At 49.2% G+C, this 23259-nt stretch overlaps 2 protein-coding genes across 6 annotated transcripts in view; both read right to left on the bottom strand.

Moving 5' to 3' along the window:
* PACS1 (phosphofurin acidic cluster sorting protein 1) overlaps nucleotides 1-5720 on the bottom strand; it is a 140213-nt gene extending 134493 nt beyond the window's left edge. For both annotated transcript variants that reach the window (XM_059147941.1, XM_059147950.1), the window contains exon 1: nucleotides 5158-5720. In XM_059147941.1, coding sequence (XP_059003924.1) covers nucleotides 5158-5507 — 350 coding nt within the window. In that variant the 5' untranslated portion in view covers nucleotides 5508-5720. The remainder of the gene's footprint in view (nucleotides 1-5157) is intronic.
* A 1463-nt stretch (nucleotides 5721-7183) lies between these two features.
* Nucleotides 7184-21760, bottom strand: SF3B2 (splicing factor 3b subunit 2). Of its 4 annotated transcripts, none has more exons than XM_059147889.1 (22): nucleotides 21590-21760; nucleotides 21382-21431; nucleotides 21005-21082; nucleotides 19803-20051; nucleotides 19342-19392; nucleotides 18285-18402; nucleotides 17893-17993; nucleotides 17468-17564; nucleotides 17180-17271; nucleotides 16583-16798; nucleotides 16292-16429; nucleotides 16043-16123; nucleotides 15598-15825; nucleotides 14411-14560; nucleotides 13645-13734; nucleotides 13426-13533; nucleotides 12569-12676; nucleotides 12151-12293; nucleotides 11966-12067; nucleotides 8034-8133; nucleotides 7758-7943; nucleotides 7184-7415 (listed from the first exon to the last, which is right to left on the bottom strand). In XM_059147889.1, the coding sequence occupies exons 1-22, from the start codon at nucleotides 21720-21722 to the stop codon at nucleotides 7344-7346; spliced, it is 2691 nt and encodes an 896-aa protein (XP_059003872.1). In that variant the 5' UTR covers nucleotides 21723-21760; the 3' UTR covers nucleotides 7184-7343. The 4 variants fall into 4 exon arrangements, with proteins under 4 accessions (XP_059003872.1, XP_059003890.1, XP_059003881.1 ...); XM_059147907.1 differs by having other exon boundaries at nucleotides 19342-19389; XM_059147898.1 differs by having other exon boundaries at nucleotides 21382-21428.
* Nucleotides 21761-23259: the final 1499 nt, after the last annotated feature.

Here is a 23259-nt window from a genome sequence, read left to right as displayed (position 1 = left end):
GAATCTTAAATAGCCACACACAACGTGGTTACTGTATTAGATAGCACAGCTTTAAAGATAAAACAGCTTACGATGTCAAGATTTAACTGGATGTCAAATGGAATGCTTTCACAAACTGTTTTCTGGAAGATATATAAGCTAAGTAACAATTTATCTTCATTTCCTGGCCTTCTCTACTGCTCTTCTACTCTACTTCTCTACCCAAGGTAGAGGTCACATACAGGTCTGTCTAAGCAGCTCCCTGAGCTGTGACTGTAGCTCTTCTCTGGTTTATAAGGTAAAAGAGAATGCATCAGGGTTTCTAACCAGACAATAGCCCTGTGAATGGCAGGAAGAGGAAAATACTCTAGAGTTGGTGTCTAGGCATTAACATCTTGATTCTCTAAAACCATCCGAAGCTATGCTGCTTACTCTTCCAACTAGGCCTGGAGAAGGGTGAATTCTGTCTGCACGTGCCAGTCTAAAACCAAACCATCTCACTCAATCCAGCCCAAGGGGCCGCTGAAAGACATTCTAAGACCAAGTTCAAACTCTTTTCTCAAGAGCCCTAATACCACTCTGAACCCACACTGGAAAAAGACCAATTCTTATAAGCATTGCCACAGCTACCTTGGACGCCTAAAGTACTCCCAGAATGTGATGCCACAGATGCAAGCCAAGCCAATTTCAAATTTCAGAGGACGCACTAAACCCTCAAGTCCAGGCCAAAACAAAACAAGCTTCCTGGGTTGAAGCAGGGAGAAGACACAGCCCATATTCTTACTTGTACCTCCCTCAGGCACACTGAGGCAAACACGCACAGTGACAGTAGCAGCTCATTGGCTCAGCTAATAAATTGGAAAACTAGTTTAAAAAGAAATCACATAACCACTAAGGTACCCAAAAGATCTGTAAATCAATACATGTAAAACAGACTCTGTGAAAGTCATTCTCTTTCTGACTTAAGGAATCTGAGCTTCCGCAGGGACAATGGATAATATTACCCTGATAGAGAGGATATTCTATTACAACACTCACAATGTGAAACTCAAATCTTCTAAGATACGAATATGCTTTTAAGACTTTTAATGCTAGGGAAATAGCAGAAATTTCACCACGTCTCTCGTATTTGATCAATTTCATTTACTTCCTATCTACATTTAAGAAGTACTTCCTCCTACAGACCTATATGTTCTATTTCATATTTATTTCAGCCACATTTTAGAATGAATGGCAAGTAGAAGTATTCCCAATCAATGGATTAAAAAACCAAGGTTTGGAAGAGGTTGTCTTGGCATATAATAAGAATAGAAGGATAATATATCCTGGCTTGCCTACTGCTTTTGTGGTTAGAGGGGCAACTCTCCCTAAGTGTCCTGATGAAAGTAACACTTCTGCTGCAGACTAATCATGTCAACCTAGCCATGGCCACCTCCTTTGGTTCTAATAGTTTTATCGAATAAGGCTTAACTTTGGAATCCAATTAAAAAAAATGTGATCTAAGGAGAAATGTGACTGATAACTCCTGAACTCCTTTCCTAAGTGCTCACACAGGTAAGGACATGCAAATGTACTTTGTACTCAAAGACAAATGTGATACAGTTTGTAAGTGATACAGCAGAACACATTTTATCTCCCAATAATTGGTTTTATGCTACTGAGGAAATTCAGTATACCTGTGAAATTTAATAATTTTTCTGCCTCCCCTACTGAAATAGCTCAAAAAAAGAAAAGAACTCTCTTTTCTCAAAAAGAGAAAAGAACATCAGGGAAAACGTCACCATACAAGGACCAAAGAGAAGGGATCAACAATCAAACTCTAAAGCTCTTCCCTTAACATCAAGCAACATGCCACCTGTTTATAATGTCACCACACCACTAGCCAATCCATGGGCCATAGTAGAGGAAGAACTACTTAGTATGGAGAGAAAACAATGCCAACTTCCAAAGCTGTGAATTTCATGAACAGTAATAGACCTATACCGGCTTGAAACAGAATCTTAAAAGCCAACTGTATTTCCCAGTGATTACCTCTGGAGAGCAAAAACAGAGACAAGGCTGGGGGCTTTTTCCTTTAAAATGTCCATCTTTTGGGTGCCTGGGTGGCTTAGTTGGTTAAGCAACTGCCTTCCATTCAGGTCATGATCCCAGAGTCCTGGGATCGAGTCCCGCATCAGGCTCTCAGCTCCATGGAGAGTCTGCTTCTCCTTCTGACCTTCTCCCCTCTCATGCTCTCTCTCACTCTCTCTCTCTCTCTCAAATAAATAAATAAAATCTTTAAAAAATAAAAAATAAAAAAATAATAAAATGTCCATCTTTCTGTACTTCTTGAATTTCTAATCATGGACATGTATTAATCTTTTAATTTAAAAAAAATGCTGGTAAAAATGTCAATGAATCAAACAATTTAGTTATTTTAAAGCCAACTGTAAGTATTCTCTTCAGCCATATAAAGTTAAATATATATATATATATAAAGCCTTAAATCCACAATCATGTTTACATTTCTTAAGTGCACGTATGTTACATGCTTGTGTCTCATTTAAGTTACAAGAGACAAGAATGTTAATCCTAGGCTATATACTGAATGCTGCATACAGAGTACACATTGCCAATATATTCTAAACAACATGAACAAGCAAATAAGGAGATCTCAAATTAACCAGATGACTCTAGTAATTGGAAGGGCCAATAGCAGGATATTTTCTCCCCACAGGGTGTTATTTTCCATCCTGCAGATAAAACAGCATGCTCCAAAGAGCACAAGTGTTCCACAAGGGGCTGGGAGGCACAAGGGTGATAGCTGAAAAACAAAGTTAACAGGACAGCTGACAATCTCAAGGATTGGTTAGTAGACATGACATAACCGCATGATCCCAGGAGGTCGAAAACAACAAGCAACCTAAAGCCTCTCACACCAAGTTAGTGTAATAATTACCCATTTACTCAGGATGGTAGGCTGTTTCCTGGGCTAGTAATTTATTACATGGACTTTTTAGTGACCAATAGGTGTGGAAAAAAAAAATCAATGTCAATCAGTGATTTTATTTATCTCCCTCTGTTGCACAGCAGCTTCTTCCCTGTTGGCTCAACGCCTTGTCAATCTAACAAGCTAGAAAAGGCAGTTGTCCAACTGTCACCAGTCAAACACAGCAACAGATATGAAGGAAGCATGTATTACTAACACTGAACCAATGCAGGAAGGGGTACAGTGTTTTTATGTTTGAAAGAGGTAGATTAAAATACTTGGACTATAGATGGACCTACCTAGAAAGAGAGAAGCCTGCTAAGGACCATTACATACTAAACTCCCACTTGAGTTTGGTGTTGTGCTGGGCACTGGCCAAAGCAAACTAAGCTAATGTGGCTTCTGATTACCCTAAAGGAAAGACAAAAGAAAAAAAAAAGTGTAAGTCAGTGAAGTGAATGCTGAAACAAAAAGTAAGAGGGGTAGAGCATGAATGGAAGACAATTAGCATTATCTTAAAATAGTTTCAGATGTATACTCTGCAAACAGCAATTCCATCCCTACATATAAAGAAACCAAAAGAAACTTTTGCAAGGCACCAGGAGTCCTGGACAAAAATATTTAAAGCATTACTATTCCCGTTAACAAACAAAAAAACAACATAAATATTCACCAAAAGGAGAATTATGATGTATTCATACAATGAAATTCTATCCATTAGTGAAAATATTTAAAGTAGAGCCACTATATTCCACAGACGAGTCTCACAAGCTGAATGCTCAGTCAAAACCCACGAACACAACTGAGTTAATCCACAGAACACACAGTGTGACGGCACTTATATAAACTTCAAAAACACTCAAAACTAAAACATACTGTTTAGAGGTGCAATCATGCATTAAAAATATTTTTAAAAGACAAGGGAAACACAATTTAGGATAGTGTTTGCCTAGGGGAAGCTGGGAGTATGGTCAGGACGGGGCACCCTGAGGCCTTCAACATAATTTATAATGCTCAATTTTTTAAGGTGAGTCAAGTATAGACATGTACTTTTCATCATTTTTGTAAAATACCCTATCTAGGAGGGGTGTGTGTGTGTGTGTGTGTGTGTGTGTGTAATTTTGTAAGCAAGAAATGATTCCAAATAAAGGGAGGGGGAGATAAACAGAGCCAAGCCTGGAACTAGACGTTACTTCCTAACCCCCACTTAAACCTCCATCTACCCAAGCCTGGGCTAACAGAATAAGGAGAGAGTCCAAAACTCCAAGGCAACAGAATGGGTTCAGTTTAGAGGTGACAAAAAGATCACCTCCAGGCACTTTCCTGGGCTTACTAGGTGAAACCAGCTCCACAGTGTCTGTTCACGGGGTAAACTGTAAAACACTGCGCACTGTCCCCAAAGAGTTGGAAAAAGAAAGACTGTTTTCCCAATACAGAAAGAGAGAACATCACAAACTCACGCATATTTTACCAATGAAAGGAAAGTCCCCAGATGGTTCCAACAGACAGAGGAATGGACTGAATTTAAGTAACAAGGCAGTAATTATATGTAGTCCTCCAGGGCTAGGAGAATTTGTGACTAGCTACTGGGGAGGAAGGAGGGGATGAAAAATACACTTAAAGACACACTCAACAGGACTTTTACAAGAGCACAGAGGCCAGGACAGAATGTGTGTGATCTGAAGCCCAAATGAACGTGTGCGTATTGAAGACTAGAAGCCTCAAGGATTACTCTATGGGCTTTACCTGGCAGAAGGTGACAATGAGTCTGGCACACGCTTAGTATATTGGGAAATAATAATATCAAAAGACATCTATACCGCATCGATGTAACAAATGTACAGCCCACGGGCACCAACGAGCCAGGGAAAAGAGTCTGTGACATTCGCAGGGAAACTGACCGTCAGGAAGGCCGGATTCGGTCAGATCGACGAAGAGAAGGCCCCGGGCTGCGAGTCCAGAAGGCCCCAATCGGGGAGGGGAAAAGGGTGGTCCCGGGCCAAGGCAGAAGGTGGGGCTGCCAGGAGAGGGCGGGGTCCCCGCAGGAGGCGTCCTGGGAGGCCCGGCAGGGGCCAGGCCCGGCAGCCAGAGGGTATCCAGGGAGGGGGCGCTCCCTTGGGCGCTGGGACGGGGAGGAATGAGAAGCCGGGGGCCTGTCACAGACCCGGCCCTGCGGCCCCGAGGGCCCGGTCCCCCCGCCCGCCGCTCACCTGGGCACGCAGCTGGACGAGCTCCGGTCCACCTCCCAGGTGGCGTACAGGTTCATCTGCACTGGGGCGGGGGTGCGGCCTGGCCCCGGGCCGCCGGGAGGCGCGGAGCCCGAGGCCACCGCGACGGCCATGGAGGTGGAGGTGGACGAGGACGAGGAGGAGGCGGCCGCCGCCGAGGTGGACGAGGACGACGAGGTGGCCTGGGCCAGCTTGGGGGGTGTCGGCTGCTGAGGCGGCGGCTGCTGCGGCGGCTGCTGCTGTTGCGGGGACTGGGCGACCCCAGAGCCCCGCTGGCCGCTGCCGCCCCCGGCGCCTCCGGGACCACCGCCCGCCCCTCCGCGTTCAGCCATGGCCCGGCCGGAGGTGGGGGGCGCGGGGGTTACGGGGATCCGGGCGACGCCGAGAGGACGCCCAGCCTTCTCCCACCGCGGCGGCGAGGGATCCACTCGTCTCCTCAGCCCGCCCGCCCGAGCGCGCGAGCGAGCGAGCGAGCGAGCGAGAGGCTGCACGCACGCGCGGGGCCTCTCGGCGCGCGGTCCTCGCGCTCGCCCGCCGCTGCCTGTTGCGGCTCGCGCCGCCTAGACACTGGGTGGGCGTGTTCGGGGGGGCGGGGAGCTTGGGCTGGCGCCGGCCCCACCCAGCGCCGAGGGGCGGGGCCCGGGCTCGCGCTCGCGCCCCTGGCGAGCTTGTGGGCGCGCTCCCCTCGTTCCCCTCGCTCCGTAGCTGCCCCCGCTGCCCCCGCTCCCCCCGCTCCCGAACCCGGCCGGACCTGCCCTCAAATCCGCGGCGCGGGCGGCAGTCAGCCGGCCCGGCCCTCCCCTCCCCCTCTCGACTGCAACAGCCAGGCCAGCGGAAACTCCGCTTTTCCGGGGCGCGGCCCCGGCCAGAAGGGGGCTGCCGCGGGAGCGCGCCTTGGGCCCTTTGGATCCCCAGAGCCGAGGCAAAAGCGGCCGCCGGCCAAAGCCCGCGTCACGCCAGCCCACCTGGCCCCCACCCCGCTGTGCTGCCCCGGGGTTTCTTCACGACCTACGAAAGGGAGCCGTGGCGACCCCAGGGGACGGCCCGCTCGCCTGTGGGCCGTGAAGTTTCCTTCCCTGCCTTTCTCCACCATAGACGTATGGGCTCACGGACCTACAGTCCAAAAGGCCCTGGCAAGTGTGAGATCTAAAGCTAAGCCCTGGCCCATCAGGAGCCACCCTTCCTCCTTTTCTTACCTACAGCTCCCCTCCCCCAAAGCAGCATTCTGGAGTTCCAAGGCCCCCCATCCCTACCCTCAATTTCTTTCACCTGTAATGTTTCCCCTGCTTCACTGTTTAATCTCTAACATCCTACTCCTCCCAAGACCTAGCTCAGTCAACGCCCTCCCACACTACCCCCCCCAATCCATCACCTCCAAAAACCATCTTGAAGCCTCCTGACATCTGCACCTTGGTTGGTGCACTTAGGGCAACAGCAGTAGGTCTTCTCAGCACCCAGCAAATGCCCGTTGGGCCCCTGAAGTCCCAACCTGTTGGGCTGACTTCTAGGGACCAGAGGACTTACACAGAGAAAGCAAGCCTACCTCCACACACCCACCCACACCTAGATACTGGGTGACTGAAAGCACTCAGTTCATGTGAGCGCAAAACAATCTCGATTTTGAGTTGTGTTCTCTCCCAGGTATGGACTCAGGACTCTTCAGGCCACAGGTCTATTAGGAAGGCCTGACCTGGCCTACTTCCCAAGCCCACTGCACTTCCTCAGCCCAGCCAGGGTGTTAAGCTGGCTATTTTTAGTCCCCAAGGACAAAGTAGTAAGGTCAAACCAGACCTAAAGGTACTTCCCGGGGAGCCCTTTTACAAAAGCAAGCCATGGTAACACACAATTTCAGCATGGCCTTGAATTTATCACCAAAAGCAACGTCTGATCCAGGCGCATGCCCCAGGTCACTGAGGCAGCCCTGAAGTTGCAGAAAAAGCCTGTTTTAGTCCTTTTGACGAGGGGATTAAAAGACGAAGGAGAATCAGAAGTGTTACATATGCATCTCTTTCCTTGGGAAACAGCTTTATTTACAAAACAGGTCTAAAATAAGAACATGAAATGACAAGCCCTTGGGAATTGTGGGAGAGCTGGCTCTTGGGGACCATGTGTGAAGCCCAAACATCCAGACAGAGGGCCTAAAGGAGGACCAGGTGTGTGAGGGGGACCTAAAATTTGAACTCCTTGTATTTTTTACTTCCCCCGCGGCTATCCTGGGGCTGAGCTTTCCGTTTCTTTTGCTGAAGGAGAGAAAGAGAAACTGGTTACAACGGGTGAAACAACCCACTAATCCCCAAGACAAGGGTAGGTAGCCTGACTCAGACACATAGGTCTGTGGAAAAAGTGCTAAAACTGGATTCTCTGACTTGGATGAGTTCCCCTCCTTATGCCTTAGTTTCATCATCCTTAAAGAGGGCAGCCCACCGGAGGATTTCTAAGGTTTTCGGGACCGGGGACGCTCAGGGCAGCAGACCTGAGTGCACCCCCATTGTCATATTAGAGGACAACATGCCACTGAAAAAGGAGGCCCTGGTACCTGGTCCCTGGCTCACATCCAGCTGGGTTCCCCTGTGACCTCCTACCTTTTGTTTGGCAGCATGCTCGGCCACCATGTCACTGAAGTCTTCCTTCTCCACCTGTGCCTGCTGCTCCCGCACATGCTCCTCATACTTCTGGGTCATGGCCATGGGATCCAGCTCCAACTCTTCAGGTGCCAGGGCCACTTCCACACCCTGTAGCTCGGGAGCCGGGCCCTTCCGGCTCATCACCTGGAAAAGGGATCAGAGTCTTGTCATCTACAGAGAGGCTTACAAGACTAAGTTTCTGCCCCCTTTCCCAGCCCCCAAAAGAGTGCTCACTGTGGACATGTCATAGATGTGGGTTGATCCCATCATGGCTCCCCCAACAGTGGCCGTTCTCTTCTCTGGTAACACAGTGAACAGCTGAGGTGTCTCACTTCTGCAAAGGACAATGCAGTCAGGCCCAAAAAGGAAGGGACAAAAGGGTCTCCAGTAGGGGAAGAAAAGAGAACACAAGCAGCACCTCCGCCCAGCTCCCAAAGAGACTGCCAGTCACCCAGAGGAAAAACGATGCCTAGGCTGCCTCTGCAGGCAGTAGAGACCCAGAAGAGGAAACAACTTGGTTGGTGGGGAGTGGGGTGGAACAGTGCGATTCTGGGGAAAATAGCCTTGAAGGAATATAGGGACTGAGTTAAAGGATCCCCTGACCCAAGTTTAGGGGATCAAAGACCAAGATTCCCATATGTGAAGAAGGGCTAAGGGTCGGGCTAAAAGTTCCGCAAGAACTCTGGTACAGAGAAGATGACAGGAGAAAAGAGACGACAGCTCCTGCTCAAAGCTGTACCTGGAGTTCTAACATAGAGAACTCAAACTTCCAGTACTTCCTATAGCACAAGAACTAGCCGAACCAGTCTTGCCATGTACCTCAATGATTCCACTCAAAACACAAAAGCAAATCTAGCAATATCAACCTGGACCTCCCCTCACCTCTCCCTCTGGAGAAGTAACCATCTATTCTTTTTTTGTTTTTGTTTTTTCCCAATTTATTTGACAGACAGAGATCACATGTAGGAAGAGAGGCAGGCAGAGAGATAGGGGAAGAAGCAGGCTCCCCGCTGAGCAGAGAGCCCGATGCGGGGCTTGATCCCAGGACCCTGGGATCACAACCTGAGCTGAAGGCAGAAGCTTTATGAACCCACTGAGCCCCCCAGGCACTCCAGTAACCATCTACTCTCACACAACAGCCAGTTACCACCTTAGAACAGTTTAGATCCAGTCATTCCTTTGCTCAAAAACCTCTGAGGCTTGCTTATTTGAATAAACCCAACCTCCCTACGTGATCTAAAGGGTTCATAATCTGGTCCCTGTTCACTATGCTCCAACCACAAGACCCTTCTTTCCTTTCTTCCTTGTGTATATATGCCAAGCTTGAGCCTTCTGCAGAAGGAGTAACGGACGAGATTTACCCTCCCACCTGAAACAATCAAAAAAATTAAAAAGTGGGCAAAACACATGAAACAAAGATTTCAGGTCACTGGACAGGGGTAACAAAGCAGAATAACTTGTGAGACAGGAAACAAATGAGGCGTGTCCTTCAGTGACACTGCCTACTGCACTGAGACAATCTGCAGGCCACACAAGGAGGGGGAAGCCATGTAGAGCCCAAAGGACTCTAGCTGACTGAGTTGAAGGGATGAAACTGAAAGGCCACAGAGATCAAGGCGGCTAGAGGTCACAGGGCAGAGTCCTAGAGAAGAGAGAGCAGCACAGAAACTTGAGAGCTCCGGAGACCGACAGAGGGTCTTCCTCAGTGTTGATGTGAGTGAATTGCCAGAGCCGGGGACAGAACCACCCAAAGGCACTGGTGGTAACCGTGTCTGCTTCCCACATGGGCCAGGGAATAGCACCTAACACACCAGCCTGATTAAAAATCCTCCTGATTAACAGGGCATTGGGTGGAATGTACAGAACGTCTGTGCCTGGTGGTGGAGAGGACCGCACACCACTTCAGTCCTGCCTCAGGAACCTGAAATGCAAGACCTGAGAATCAAACTGTTTCCAAGTACCTTAACTGTGTGCCTAGACAAACCCGAGCAAGGCTTGCAGGAATACAAAGAAGCCAGAACCCCGCACCCAATGAGGTAGATTTCACTAAGTCTGGCTTTCAGTCAAAAATTAACAAGCATGTGGGGTGCCTGGGTGGCACAGTCGGGTAAGTGTCCAACTTTGTTTTTGGCTCAGGTCATGATCTCAGGGCTAGATCAAGGCCCCCATTAAGATCTGCGCTCAGCACGGAGTCTGCTTGGGATTCTCTCTCTCTGTCCCTCTGCTCCTCCTGCTTGTGCTCGCTCTCTCTCTCAAATAAATATATCTTAAAAAAAAAAAAAAAAGTAAATACAAAGAGAAAAGAGATTTTCAAAAGGAACAGAGCATCAGGGAGCAGGAGGGCAGCTTTGAGAGATCTAATACATACATAATTGGAGTTACAAAGGAGAAGAAGAGAAAGCAAAGGTACCAGAAGATATATCTGGAGAGGGGCACCTGGGTGGCTCAGTTGGTTAAGCATCCAACTCTTGATTCTGGCTCAGAGTTGTGAGAGCAAGCCCCATGCTGGGCCTGGAGCCTCCCTCATGGACCCCGCTAGGGATTCTCTCCCTTTGCCTCACCCCCGCCCCAAAATAAAGTACTGAAAGTAAACTACTGCCAACCTAGAATCCTATCCCCGATCAAAATCAAAAATCTTTCAAAAGGACATTTAAATAAAACCAAAAAATTTTAAAATAAAATAAATCTTTCAAAAGGACAAACGAAGAAATTTTCAGGCTGCCAATACTGGAAGAATTTATGACCATAAGATCCACAACAAGAAATGCTGAAGGATGCCTTTCAGGTGGCAGGAAAATGCCACCAGATGGAAACCTGGATGTACATAAAGAAATGAAAGTTCACGGAGAATGGTATTTATGAGTTAATATAGGACAAATTATTTAAATCACTCTAAAAGATTAAAAAAAAAAAAAAAAAAAGGACAACTAATCATTTAAACAAAAATAACCACATAAGGGGCGCCTGGGTGGCTGAGTGGGTAAAGCCTCTGCCTTCGGCTCAGGTCATGATCTCAGAGTCCTGGGATCGAGCCCCGCATCGGGCTCTCTGCTCAGCACAGAGCCTGCTTCCTCCTCTCTCTCTGCCTGCCTCTCTGCCTGCTTGTGTTCTCACTCTGTCAAATAAATAAATAATATCTTTAAAAATAAATAAATAAATAAATAAACAAAACAACCACATAACGTAGGATTTACAATACGTAAAAGTAAAAAGCATGATGACCACACAAAGGCTGGGAAGAGAAAAACGGAGTACACTGCTGTTAGGTACTCACTTCCCTCTGCAAGCAGCATGATCACTTGAAGGTAGATTGTGATAAAGACCCGTACTATAAACCCTACAGCAACCACTAAAAATAACAAAACAAGGGTGCCTGGGTGGCTCAGTCACTAAGCGTCTGCCTTCAGCTCAGGTCATGATCTGAGCTCCACATCAGGCTCCCTGCTTGGCAGTAAGCCTGCTTCTCCCTCTCCCACTCCCCATGCTTGGGTTCCCTCTCTTGCTGTCTCTCTCTGTCAAATAAATAAATTAAATCTTTAGGAAAATAAAGTAAAATAAAATTTAAAAAAATAACAAAACAGAACTTTACAGTTAATAAGTCAACAAAGGAGATAAAATGGAATCATAAAAAAAAAAGTTCAATTAATCTAAAATGTACCAAATAGGAAAACGGAACACAATCCAGAATGGGCAAAGAAATGACCTCAGGACAAAGGAGTCAATTCATCAAGAAGCCTTAACAATCCTACACAGTTACATACCTAGTAAGGGAGTTTCCATTGCAAGACTCGGAGAAACCCCTGTCTGTCTTAGGCACTTCCGCTTCCTTCTGCCTCAGATTACCTTGCAGTTAGATCTTTCCCAACATTCAGCTCTGGGCTCCAATACCTCAGTGAGACCTTCCCAAAGACCTCCCCGCCACCCAGTTCCCTCCACATCCCATTACCTGGTTGAGTTTGCGTCACCTTCCTACCCCTATCTGAAATCACCTTGTTCTCTGAGGATCTGCTTACCTGGTGTTTTTCAGTGCCTAAAGCTGTGCCTAGCAGAGTCCATAACTGGTTCACAAGGTAGGGAAAGCGGGGCACAAGTCAGCTGGCCAACCCAGAGGCTGAAGGGAAGAGGAAGACCTTCCCTCTCAGCTGTGCTGTGCCTGGTTCTCTCACCCATCCATTGCTTCCTCAATCTTCTTCTTCCTCAGCTCAATGAGCTCAGGGGTCTCCATTCCAGCCGGCACCGACGAGAACCCTCCAGGGGTGATGAGGCCACTGCGAAGAGAGAAACAAGCTCTGGAGTCATGAGAAAGCCCCCAGCGACAGGCCACTTTAGCGGCAGACTCTGCTCGCCCCACCTGTCCGCAGGGGTAATAAAACCGGTCTCATCTGGTTTGTCCTCATCACTTTCTTCTTCTTCCTCTTCTTCTGAAGACTCTTCATCAGATGGCTCCAGCTCCCCCCAAGGGGTCCTATCAATCTCCTCTTCCTCAGTCTTGGTCTGAAAGAGATCATTCATTCATTCATTCAGCAAACGTTTACTATGTACCCACGATGCGTCAAGTTGTTGCGAACTGAAGGGATGGAAAAGTAAACGGACAATAATCTCTGCCCAGAGAGAGCTCACATTCTATTGGGGAACTTACTGCAGTCACATCTCGGGAAAATGCATGCCCTTTTTCAGACTCTGAAACTTCCAAACACCTGGCTCCCTGACAATGACTATAAACTACCTCCACACTTCACAACCTGAAGTAAGACAGCCATGGCCTATACCTGAAATTCAGCAGCATTGGTTCCAAACACGTCCCCGTAGAGTGGTTTCCCGGTCTCATCTACTGGGGGTTTGCCCCAGCCACCAGCATGGTACCCAAAGGAACAGCTCTGCAAGAGACCGAACACAAGTCAGTTCCACTGCTAAGCGCCGGAGCAAACGCTGGAGCCCTGGAGAGACGTCACGCTACACAGTACAGAACTAGCACTTGGTAACTCTGAAAATTATAATTTCAGGGAAGAATTAAATGTTATAAAGCATTACAGAGCAAAAGTAGTAAGCGAGAAAAATCCAGAGGCAACTGGATGGGGAAATGGGAGGCAGAGAGTTGACTAATAAACCTCGGCCTTCACGGTAGATTCCACATTGCCTGAAGGTCAAAAACACGACTCTTACCGATTTTTCCTAACTTTAAGAAGCTTTTAAAATCTATTTCTCTAAAGGGACAGAAATTTTTACCTGAAGTTTAACAATTACTTCTTTTTTACCGTAATGACTTTGCTATCAAAGTTTTTTTTAAATCAGTGCTTCATATTTCAAAATAAAAGCGTAATGCCATTCTTGAGATAAAATTATTTCTATCTGTCCAGCCGCGTATAAAGCAAAGAGATATCTGGAAACACATTCACCAAATTTTAAATCTGGTTATTTCTGAGTGGTGAAATGATAGGCCATTTGTTTTCATCTTTGGACTCATCAATTCTCATTGACTGTTTTATAACAAACAAAAACTTATTTTTGGGGAGAAAAAAAAAAGAGAGAGACAGAGACATGGTAGGATGGGATAAGAGAAGGAGAAAAAAAAAATCATCCTCTAGTCAAAAAGCAGAGGCAACTAAGAATGAAAGCCAGTACTCACCTCGGGGATGGGCGAGTTCAGCCCAGGAATTTTCAGGTTGGGGTACGACGGGGGTGGTCCGTATCGCTGCATGGCAATCAGCCACGGGGGAGGGACCTTGTGAGCATTCTGCCGGAAAAAGAGAACAGGATACCATTTGCCCAACCTTGTCCTTTGTCTCTCTTCTGCCCCAATTCCCATCCTCTTCTTGGCCTCCCCAGTCAGGTAGCTGGCACTCACTGGTCCGACCGGCATCCCCAAAGAAATCCTTAGCTCATCAGACAGATCTCCTGGCTTCTTCTCCTTCAGTCGTGTCTCAAACTCCTTCCCCTGAGGAAAAAGCAGAGCACACTGTATTACGAATGCCAGACACACACTGGGAATTCAATGGCAAGAGGCTAGGCTAGGAACAAAGATGAGAAGTCCCAATCCACTCCAGACACAAAATCCCACTGAGAGTTGCCCTAGTGCCTGTTGATTCTCATCACTCCTTTCCCCGGCTGGAGTAGGAAAAGGAATAAAGGCCAGAAAGGAGGAGAGAAGCAGGACTCCCAGTGCCGACGTTAACCCACCAGAAGAACACGGCCAGATTCAGGACCTGCTTTCTCATCTGTGAAATGAGGACACTTGACAGGATGATCGCCAAGATCCTTCCACCCCCACAATTTCCTGATATTCCGGCGGCGGCCATTTCAAGGATCAGTAGGAAAAAATAAAAACTTTTCTCCCACCCTCAGTATTAACTGTTTTCCTAAAAGCATCTACCACTTGGTGCCTCTGCCTCTTATCCAGTCATCCAGTCATCATTTTAAAGACACGGACTGAACTCCTCCTCAAAAAAAACCTACCTCATTTTAAGATTTCAAATTCCACTCCCTCCAAGGAGAGTTAAGAGCTAAGGCTGAGGAGAGGAGCCACTGTACCATCTTGGAAAGCTTTTCCAACTAAGTGTTACAAAGCTATGACTGAAGGCCCAGTCTCTCCTTCCCAGCCCCTACACCCAAACCTCATAGTACAGGTCCCCGTGGATGGTCAGCTTTGGCTTGGTCTGCCACTTGAAGAAAGCATCGTGCAGCTTCTGGTAGTCAATGTCGATCTTCCCCATCTTTGGCCGAACCTTCTCTCGCATTTTGGACTTCATGGTCTTCTGTTCTTCCTGTGAAAAATGCCAGAAGACAGATTATAAAAAATATTCACCAAGTTCGGCTCTTTAAAGATCTGGCTCCCTACTGCCAAAAGAAATACAGGAAGGGGCGCCTGAGTGGTTTAGTTAGTTAAGCACCTGCCTTCGGCTCAAATCATGATCTCAGAGTCCTGGGATCGAGCCCCGCACTGGGCTCTGCTCAGCGGGGTGTCCGGTTCTCCCTCTCCCTCTAGCCCGTCCCCTTCCACACATGCTGTATCTCATTTTCTCACTCCCAAATAAGTATTTAAAAAATAAAAAAAAAGAAAGGGAAACTTCATTTCTCTCATTCCAGAAGTCACCAAAATCCTTCCCGCTCAAACCCTTCAAAATTACATAATCCCAGTTGAACAAAATAGATGTGTCATATAAAATCATCTTCAGGTACAGACACCGATGGTTTTTCAAACCATCTGATCAAGAGACTGACCTCATCAGCTGCCTCTGGACAGAACTGGGTGACTGGAGTCTAACTGACAGACAGTTTTCATCATGTATTTTTGTACCTCCTGAATTTTCTGCAGTATACACAAGTATTCTCTACTCAAAGTATTTCACTTAAAAATTTAAATCTAAAAAGTTATACAACCACCCTGAATCTCCAGCCACAAAGTGCATCAGGCTCACATTGGGAACAGGGAACTGCACACACAGCTAAAAGCCACCTGCAGGAAAAGGAGTCACCATGTGCAGTTCAAAGAATTGGCCTAGTGCAGGCAGAGGAAGGAGGAGGAGACGAGGGGGGACACGGAGCCATGTGGAATCAGAAATCTCAGCATGGGGCAGGAGAGCCAGCTCTGAACATCGAGGTCGGGTCTGCCTTTCATGAGCTGCTGTCTTCCCCCCGCCCTTCCCACTCTCTGTCATAGGCAGTGGTGACTTCTGGAGAATGGATAATTAGACAATTAACAAGAAGGTAGACTCTGGGAACCACATTCCCGATTTTGAAACAGGCGACTATTAAAGCCGTGGAGCTGCCGGGTGGATCTGGGCCCTGGCTGGTCCCCTACCTTCTCTTGCAGGGCTTCCCGCATCTCCTGGATGCCTGTGCGTTTGATGAAGTCTGGCAGCTCAAACGGGGGCTTCTCGATGCCTCGTTTGCCCTGTAGGTACTTGCGCTTAAAACACCAGTGGCGTGGTACAGGCACAGAATTCCGAGTGGCCTTGAGGTGAACCAAGAGCTTGGGGTCCTGTGCAGTGACATCGTGCATCTCCACGACATCGGGCCGAGCCACCAGCTGGAAAACACAGCAACGTGCCACTAGAAAGCCCTAACCTCTCAGATCTGAGACTCTCTCTCTTTCATTCCTCAGAGGACCTGTGCCCACGTCACCCAGGCCTCCTTCAAAGCCCTCCTCCCTACCCCACAAAACAAAACCCTTGTGCCTCTCTAGGAGCTTTTCATGCAGTCTCCCAGCCAGGCTCTAGGATCTGCTAGATCCATTCCAAGCTCACCTGCTTGAGCTCAGCCACAGTGAAACGATTCATTCGGCGCAACTTCTTCTTGGACAACTTGGGGGCCTCGGGCTTCTTTTCCTAGAACAAAACCATCATTTCTTTTCAGCAAGCCTATAAGGTATGAATCACGCTGCCTGGCTCACCCCAAAGGCATTCTCCTCTGCAGGAGCTCACCACGGCCCCTTGCCCGCTGCACCTCAGCCACCCATCCCAAGCCCCCTCCCGCCAAGAGCTTGCGGGCCTCACCTGTTCATCGTCACTGCTGTCATCATCGCTGTCCTTGTGCTCCTCCTCAAAGCCCTTCTTCTTGGGGGCTGTGGAGTTCTCCAGTTTGTCGAGTTTCTCTGGCTCCTTCTCCTTCTCCTTCTTCACGTCGTCGGTGAGCTGGGAAGGCAGACGACGTGGAAACCCAAGCCCTGTGTCCCTCCCTAGTTCTGAACCCAGCACCAAAGAGACGCCCTCCCTTACTCTGTCTTTCCCCATCCCTGCCCGTTCCCTGCTCAGCTGTGCCCCTTCCCAATGTGCTGCTCCTTGTACCTTGAAAGCCTCAAAAATCCTCTTGAAGAAGATGAAGTTGGGCTCATAAATTTCCGGTTCTTCAGTCACATACTCAATTTCAACATCAGCTGCCGGGGAGTCGGAGCCGCGGGACCGGGTTGACTCTTTCTCTCGGTCCCCAGAGCTCTCAGAAGACGCCCCCCGAACCCGCTGGGGCTTTTTCTTCTTCTTTCGGTTCCGCCGCTTCCGGTTTTTCTTGCGAGAGAAGGAAAACCAACTGGGTCAGAGAATCCAAGCATCATGCCCTCCCCTAATCTCCTCATCCTGTTTCCCCAAGTGACAGAGGAAAGAGGCCTTGAAGTCGGACTCCAAAGTTCTGCTCCTCTCAAGCTGTGTGCCTATCAGTAAATTCCTGCACCTCTCAGAACCTAAATGTCTGCAGCTGTAAAACGCTGGCATGCATAGTACTCTGAACTCCAAAGATTATGATAATTAAACATGAAATATCTGTAAGATACTTGGGACAAGAACTGGCACAAATAGCAGCTATTACTTACTGAACACCTTGCGCTAGTATGACTTTAGTGCCCAAATACCGTCTCCTAACATTCCTTCCAGACTCTGCTCCATCCCTACCTCTTTCTTGGATACAGACACAGTGTCCTCCTCAGTCTCTGACGCTGACTGGCCCAGGGATGAGCGAGTGTCTGTTTCCATTTCCTCTTCCTCTGTAAGGGAGAAAGGCGGCCATCAGGCTCCTCGCACTGGTACCACACCACTCGCCTGCAGGAACTCCTTTTTTTTTTAACCAAGGGCCAGTTTCCCTCTCAAAGGATGGGACAGAGGAAAGGGATGGAGGAGTGCAGACTCGGCCTCAGCCTCTCCAGGTTCTGCCCTGCAGCCTTCGGGTCCCAACACACTCACCGTGCTGAGAGTTCATCTCTTCCTGGCGGCTCTCCTTCAGCTGCAGGATCTTTTCCAAAGCCTGGGGGATCTTGGGTCCCACAGAGGGGTCATCCATCTGCCAGAGGCGACCCAGACAGAGAAGTTAATCTCAGATTTCGACCTCTTGTACAAGAAAGACTGCCAGGTAGGTGATGTAAACGGCAGAGAGCAACAGCACGAAAGGGTCACAATCATCCCTCAGCCCCCTTCAGAGTGAACCTCAGAACCCTGCCCAGGAAACATCTCCTAAACCCTACTTCCTGCTCTACCTAAATACGCTTTAACTAGATATGGCTCTCCCCTGCCCCCCATCCCTGAAAGTCCTCCTATCTTCTCTCAGAATCCTTCTCCAGAAAGTTCTTCTCCACACTCTCCAGTTCCTAGAAAGAAATCACCAATCTCACCTCTCTATTCTCATCTCCAGGGGGTGGTGGGGGACCACGAGGCCGGGGAACCGGGGCTCCCATGGGCAAAACAGTGGGAGTGGGGCCCACTGGAGCAGCAACTGTGAGAAGAAAGAAATTCAAAGTCAGAAGAGACAAAACACGCATCTTAAAAATTACCTTTCTTGCTAAAGATCACTGTGACGGTCACCCTTAGGGAGAGGGGGTGGCTAGAAGGGAGCCCAGGAGAGATTTTGAGGTACTAGTATCATTCTGGTTCTTGGTCCTCGTGCTGGTTGTATGAGTTACTCAGTTTACGAGTTCATTGAACTTACGCACTCCACAGGACGTGTACTTACGAGTAGGATTTTTCAAACAGTCTTTCCCCTTCCCTTCCATTTCTAGGGTCTTACCTCGAGGACCCAAAGGAGTGCGAACGCCAATCTGGCCCATGTCTTGTGGGGGCCGAGGGACTGGGGTGCCCATCTTGGCAATCTCCTGCTGCCGTTCCTGCTCCAGGAGCACGGCTGCCTGTAAGAGAGACGTGGGAGTAAAGACACAGCTTGAAAATCCACTGGGCAGGCAGCCTCTGGCAAACACAGGCTGTTAGCCAATAGGCCCAAGAAGAACAATCAGGTACCACCAGAGTTCGGACATCCTCATCACCCCCGACCCTTCCAGGCTACTGATCCACGCACAGGAGGTCTCTCATCACAAAAGAAAACCCCTGGAAATAACACCAAAAAATCCCAGGGAACTCCTGGTCTCTAACAGAGAATTTAACATTTAGCTACACAAAGCCTTCTATTTTTTTAACAAGAGTTTTCTTCCCCAAGAGATTAAGTTATTTCTAAGAAACAATGAATTCTTTTCTTATTCCTGCTCTTCAAGATCTAGCACAATCTAGGCAAAAACAGCACTTCATAAGTAATTTCGTGTCTATTCCTGTTAATGTTTACTTTCTAATACTCCCAGTAACACACTAGGGAACAACTGACAAAATGCCCCTCTGGGACTGAATGCTTTCTGTATCATTCTCTAACTACATCTACCATGTTTAGTCTAAATCCAATACAACTGACTAAATAAATCCAGACTCTCCTCGTGGGTACCTAAAACAATTATCACATAAGACTAACAGGAGTCACCAAACTTCTTCTGTAATGGGCTAAACAATAAACATCTTAAACTTTATGGGTCATTGCAAAGGCCGTAGTATGTTCTGGTTTACTTATTTTTTTTTTTTCCTTAACAATCCTTTAAAGATAGAAACACCATTCTTAACTTGCAGGCCATGCTAAATCAGGTCACAGTCTGTAGTTTACCAATCCCAGGGCTCCAGTGAAGATGGGATTATTTGGAAGATACTGGAACTTAAGGATGAGGTAACCTCCACGGAAAAATTGCAAGGCACATCTTGTTCTGGACACTAAGCACTGGACCATAAGGCCAAAGGCTAGGGGGCATTACCCGCTTCTGCTGCTCCAAGAGCTCGTGTTCCTTCAGTGAATGATCTCCCTGCTTAAAAAAGAAAACAAGTTCCCATCAGTACCACCATCCCTGAGGCCAGGCTGTCATAACTCTGCTTCCTGGGGTCCTCTTCCATTTGAGGGCCTATGTTCTAGTCTTGGGTCCAGACCTTCCCAGAAAGCTCAGCCCCAGGGTGCCTGGGTGGCTCAGTTGGTTAAGCGTCTGCCTTCAGCTCAGGTCATGATCCCAGGGTCCAGGGATCAAGTCTCACATCAGGCTCCCTGCTCAGCTTCTCCTTCTCCCTCTGCCTCTGCCCTCCCCTCCTGTTCATGCTAATAAATAAAATATTAAAAAAAAAAAAAAAAGAGGAAGAGGAGGAGCCTTAGCCTCAGCCTCTCTGAAGCTCCACTGCCCCTTTTGCACCCTGTTGAGACCCACACCGAAGCTGCCATTTGCCCCACCTGCTTAGCACGTTCCTCTTGCTGCATCAGCAAAGCCGCCTGCTGCTGCGCCAGCTTCAGCCGCTCCTCCTCTGACAGAGCCACAGGCTCACCCACCCGGAGAGGAGGTGGTGGCCCCAAGTTTGGTGGGCGGGGTCCAACTGCCATAGGAAAGCCAAGGCCAAGGCCTGGTGGAGGTGGTGGGGGCGGTGGAGGAGGTTGCAGCGGGGGGAGTCCCATGGGTGGCGGCGGCATGGGAATCCCAGAAAGCTGTGGAGAAAAAATGTGAACCTAAACTAGGAAACGTTTACCTACTGCAGACATTTGCTGAAGATCAACTATGAGCCAGGCGCTAGGATTCAAAGTCAAATGACATATAATTCTCGCATGTAAGAAAACAATACTCTATAACAATACCGAAAGAAGAGGATGCTAATTTGGGGGAACCAACCAAGGAAACTATCGACTTTCTCCCCAGAAAAACGTGAACACAGATTTTGCATACAATTTCAGGAAATTTGAGGACACCTCTAAAGGCCACCTGGGAACTCCTCGTCCCACACAGAGAAGTCAATAGTTCCCAGGTCAGAGCCATTGTCCTAGAGAAAAATTCAAATCCTGGCTCAGAAAGGACACGAAAGTTGAGAAGACTTAAGTAAACTGGAGCCAGTGTGTCCCAATGACTCACTAAATGTAAAAGCTATGAAATCAAACCAGGGAATGAGCCTTAATGTCTAACTGAACAAAATGGGAACTGTGCCCTGGGAAGGCAAAAAAGAGTTCTTCCCAGCTGAAGAAGAATCAAGTCAGGCTTCCAGATTATGCAAGCTGCACCTTAAACGACAGGTAGAGGGCGCCTGGGTGGCTCAGTGGGTTAAGCCGCTGCCTTCGGCTCAGGTCATGATCTCGGGGTCCTGAGATCGAGTCCCGCATCGGGCTCTCTGCTCGGCGGGGAGCCTGCTTCCCTCTCTCTCTCTCTCTGCCTGCCTCTCCATCTGCTTGTGATTTCTCTCTGTCAAATAAATAAATAAAATCTTTAAAAAAAAAAAAAAAAAAAAAAAACGACAGGTAGAATTTGGAAAAGCAGACACTGGGAAAGGTGATAAGGACCAGGACCAAAGGAGAACTGAAGAGCTGCCATTTCTCCCTGTCCAATCTGTTAGTTGCATCTCCAATACACTGAATGTGAGAGATCATCTTATAAAGTAGAACCACCCCCTTACCTGTGCAGACATGGGAGGGGGAGCAGCCTTGTCCCCATCTTCACCTCTCAGAACTGGCCGATTCAGCACGATGCCAGTCTGCAAAACAGAAAGGACTCCAGGTCAGTCCAAGAGGAGCTGTTCCACCAAACGACATTCACTCCCATTCATTCAACAAAATTTACCCAGTGCCTGTCTGCCAGAGCTTGAGCTACTGGAGAGGACCGACGCAGACAGAAACGATTACAACTGGTCAGATAATGACAAAAACAAGCGGGAACAGCAAACCCCTGCTTGCTGTGTAGAGCTACATAAAGAACCAAGACCGAGCAGTGAGGGGCCATGAAGGCCTTCTCTAAAAACTCGGCCTACCCCGACGTCCCGCCACCAACACGTACCTGGCGGGTGTAGGTCTGCAGCCTCTCCACCAGCTCCTCGCGACTCCCTGCTGGGCAAAGCACAAGATCAACAGGGTCCGTCAGGATCAAGTCAGGCCTCAGCGATCCGCCTCCGCCCCTCCCCCCGCCACCGGGTCTCCGGGGTAACCAGGCTCCGCTTCTCCTCAGGCCTGCGCTGCCCCGGCTCTTGACCTCTCGAGGTTCTCACCTTGGATCGGAGCTCCGATCTCTGCCAATTTGGCTTGCAGCTCCTGGGCAGCCCAAGCGCCATAGTGCCCAGGGGGTGGCGGCGGCGGCAGCTGCAACTCTCCTTTGGGAGGCTCGGGATGCTCGGCCGCCATCTTAGCCGCAGGAAGGCGCGCGACCAACCCGGAAGTTCGAGCCAGACTTGGGGCCCACTTCCCGGAACTTCCGGCAGCGCAGCACGCCACGTCCGCTGGAGGATTGGCAGGCCATACACACTGAGGCCCAGCCCCTGCGGATCTCCAAGGGTTCCCAGGGGACCTGGCCGCGAGGCCTTCTGGGACTTGTAGTACGCAGGTCCCCTGCTCTGGCGGTCCGACTCTGGGAGGACTGTACCGGGCTCAAGCACCGGGAACACTGGGGGCTGGAGCGGGGGCGGGGCTGCGGAGAACGATGGGCCCGCCCGAAAGGCGTGCTCTCCGCGTCTGACCCGCCGGAGCGCAGAGCCCCAGCCTTCCGACCCGACTTCCAGCTCAGGCGTGAGAGGTCCGGGCGCTTACGTTCCTCAGGGAGTCCTGAAGGACTCATTCCGCCGGCGGCCGCGCGTTACGGGCGCCAAGCGGGAGGTTGCAGCCGATGCCTGTGATAAAACAGTATCTGATTGTCTGCCCGCCCACCCCCGGCCCACGCATGGATGAATGGGCTGAAAGAGGATCGGAGCCGAAGAGAAGCGGGCTGAGCTCCAGCTGCCGACCTGGGGGAAGGGCCACACTAAAGCCCCTTTTTCCACCTATCAGGCCGGCTCAAATGTCTCCGCTAGGCTTTCTCCCGCTTTCCTTTCCTTCTTTGGAGCTCCCATAACACGTACAAACATCTACCGTTTGTTTTAAAGCCTTTCTTGCTCCTTTGCCCCCACCTCCTCCCCAAGAACGTGAGCAGAGACCTGGGCTTTTTACTGTCTGGCAGCACCTGGCTCTCAAGAGGAGCTCAGTAATGATTCATGGGGGGCGGGGAGGAGGGGACAAACGAAACGGCCATTCGGGCGACAGGCTTTGCATCCTTTTTAGTCCCGAAAATGAACTCAGGACCTTTTCTTCCCTTGTCCCCACCAGACTACTGGCGGCGTGGACGCTGCCTCCCTTGCCCCACCACCGCCACCACCACCACCAGCAGCGGCCTGTGCGCCGAGGGAGGGATGAGAAGCCACCACCCCCCCCCCACCCCCCACCCCCGTCTGTCCAGCCTCCACCTCTCCCTATCCTGACCCGTCAGTTCTGTTTCTCTCGGCACCTCTGCCACTAGCTCTGAGATCCCCCTCCCATTCTAGCCCTGTCCTTTCACTGATAGGCTCACTGCCTGTGCGAGTATGTGTGTGTGTGGGGGGGGGGGGGTGAGAGAGCTGGGAAACTCAAGTAAAGCCTCATTTTCCCCCACACACCCACACCCTTCCTATCCTCTTTCTAGCATGCTCCATTTCACTGACTGCCCTCCCCAAGAGAAGTAGCCAAGAGCAGGGGAAAAAGATGGGGTGCCAGGTCTACGATAGGTGGGTTTAGGAGAAACAGAGAAGGACTGTGCCAGGAAGGTTTGCTCACATCCTAGCCCTAGCTAGAAAATTCCCTTCCCTCCTGCCCAAGCCTCAATCCTTCCTCTTCCCCTCACCACCACCATCCCAGTCTCCAGATACTCCCAAAG

The sequence above is a fragment of the Mustela lutreola genome, chromosome 1 (genome assembly GCF_030435805.1).
Source record: "Mustela lutreola isolate mMusLut2 chromosome 1, mMusLut2.pri, whole genome shotgun sequence".
Taxonomy (NCBI): Eukaryota; Metazoa; Chordata; class Mammalia; order Carnivora; family Mustelidae; genus Mustela; species Mustela lutreola.
The sequence above is the reverse complement of the archived record's forward strand: the minus strand, read 5'-3'. Positions and strand labels throughout refer to the sequence as shown.

What these genes read in the sequence shown, in the direction of transcription:
- SF3B2 (XM_059147889.1), bottom strand. Translation starts at nt 21,722, where the DNA reads ATGGCGGCCGAGCATCCCGAGCCTCCCAAAGGAGAGTTGCAGCTGCCG. An exon ending in TCTTGGAGCAGCAGAAGCGG is followed by an intron (nt 18,403 to 19,341) that starts GTAATGCCCCCT and finishes TCTCTCTTACAG; the next exon opens with GCAGCCGTGCTCCTGGAGCA. An exon ending in CCAATGCTGCTGAATTTCAG is followed by an intron (nt 12,294 to 12,568) that starts GTATAGGCCATG and finishes GATCTCTTTCAG; the next exon opens with ACCAAGACTGAGGAAGAGGA.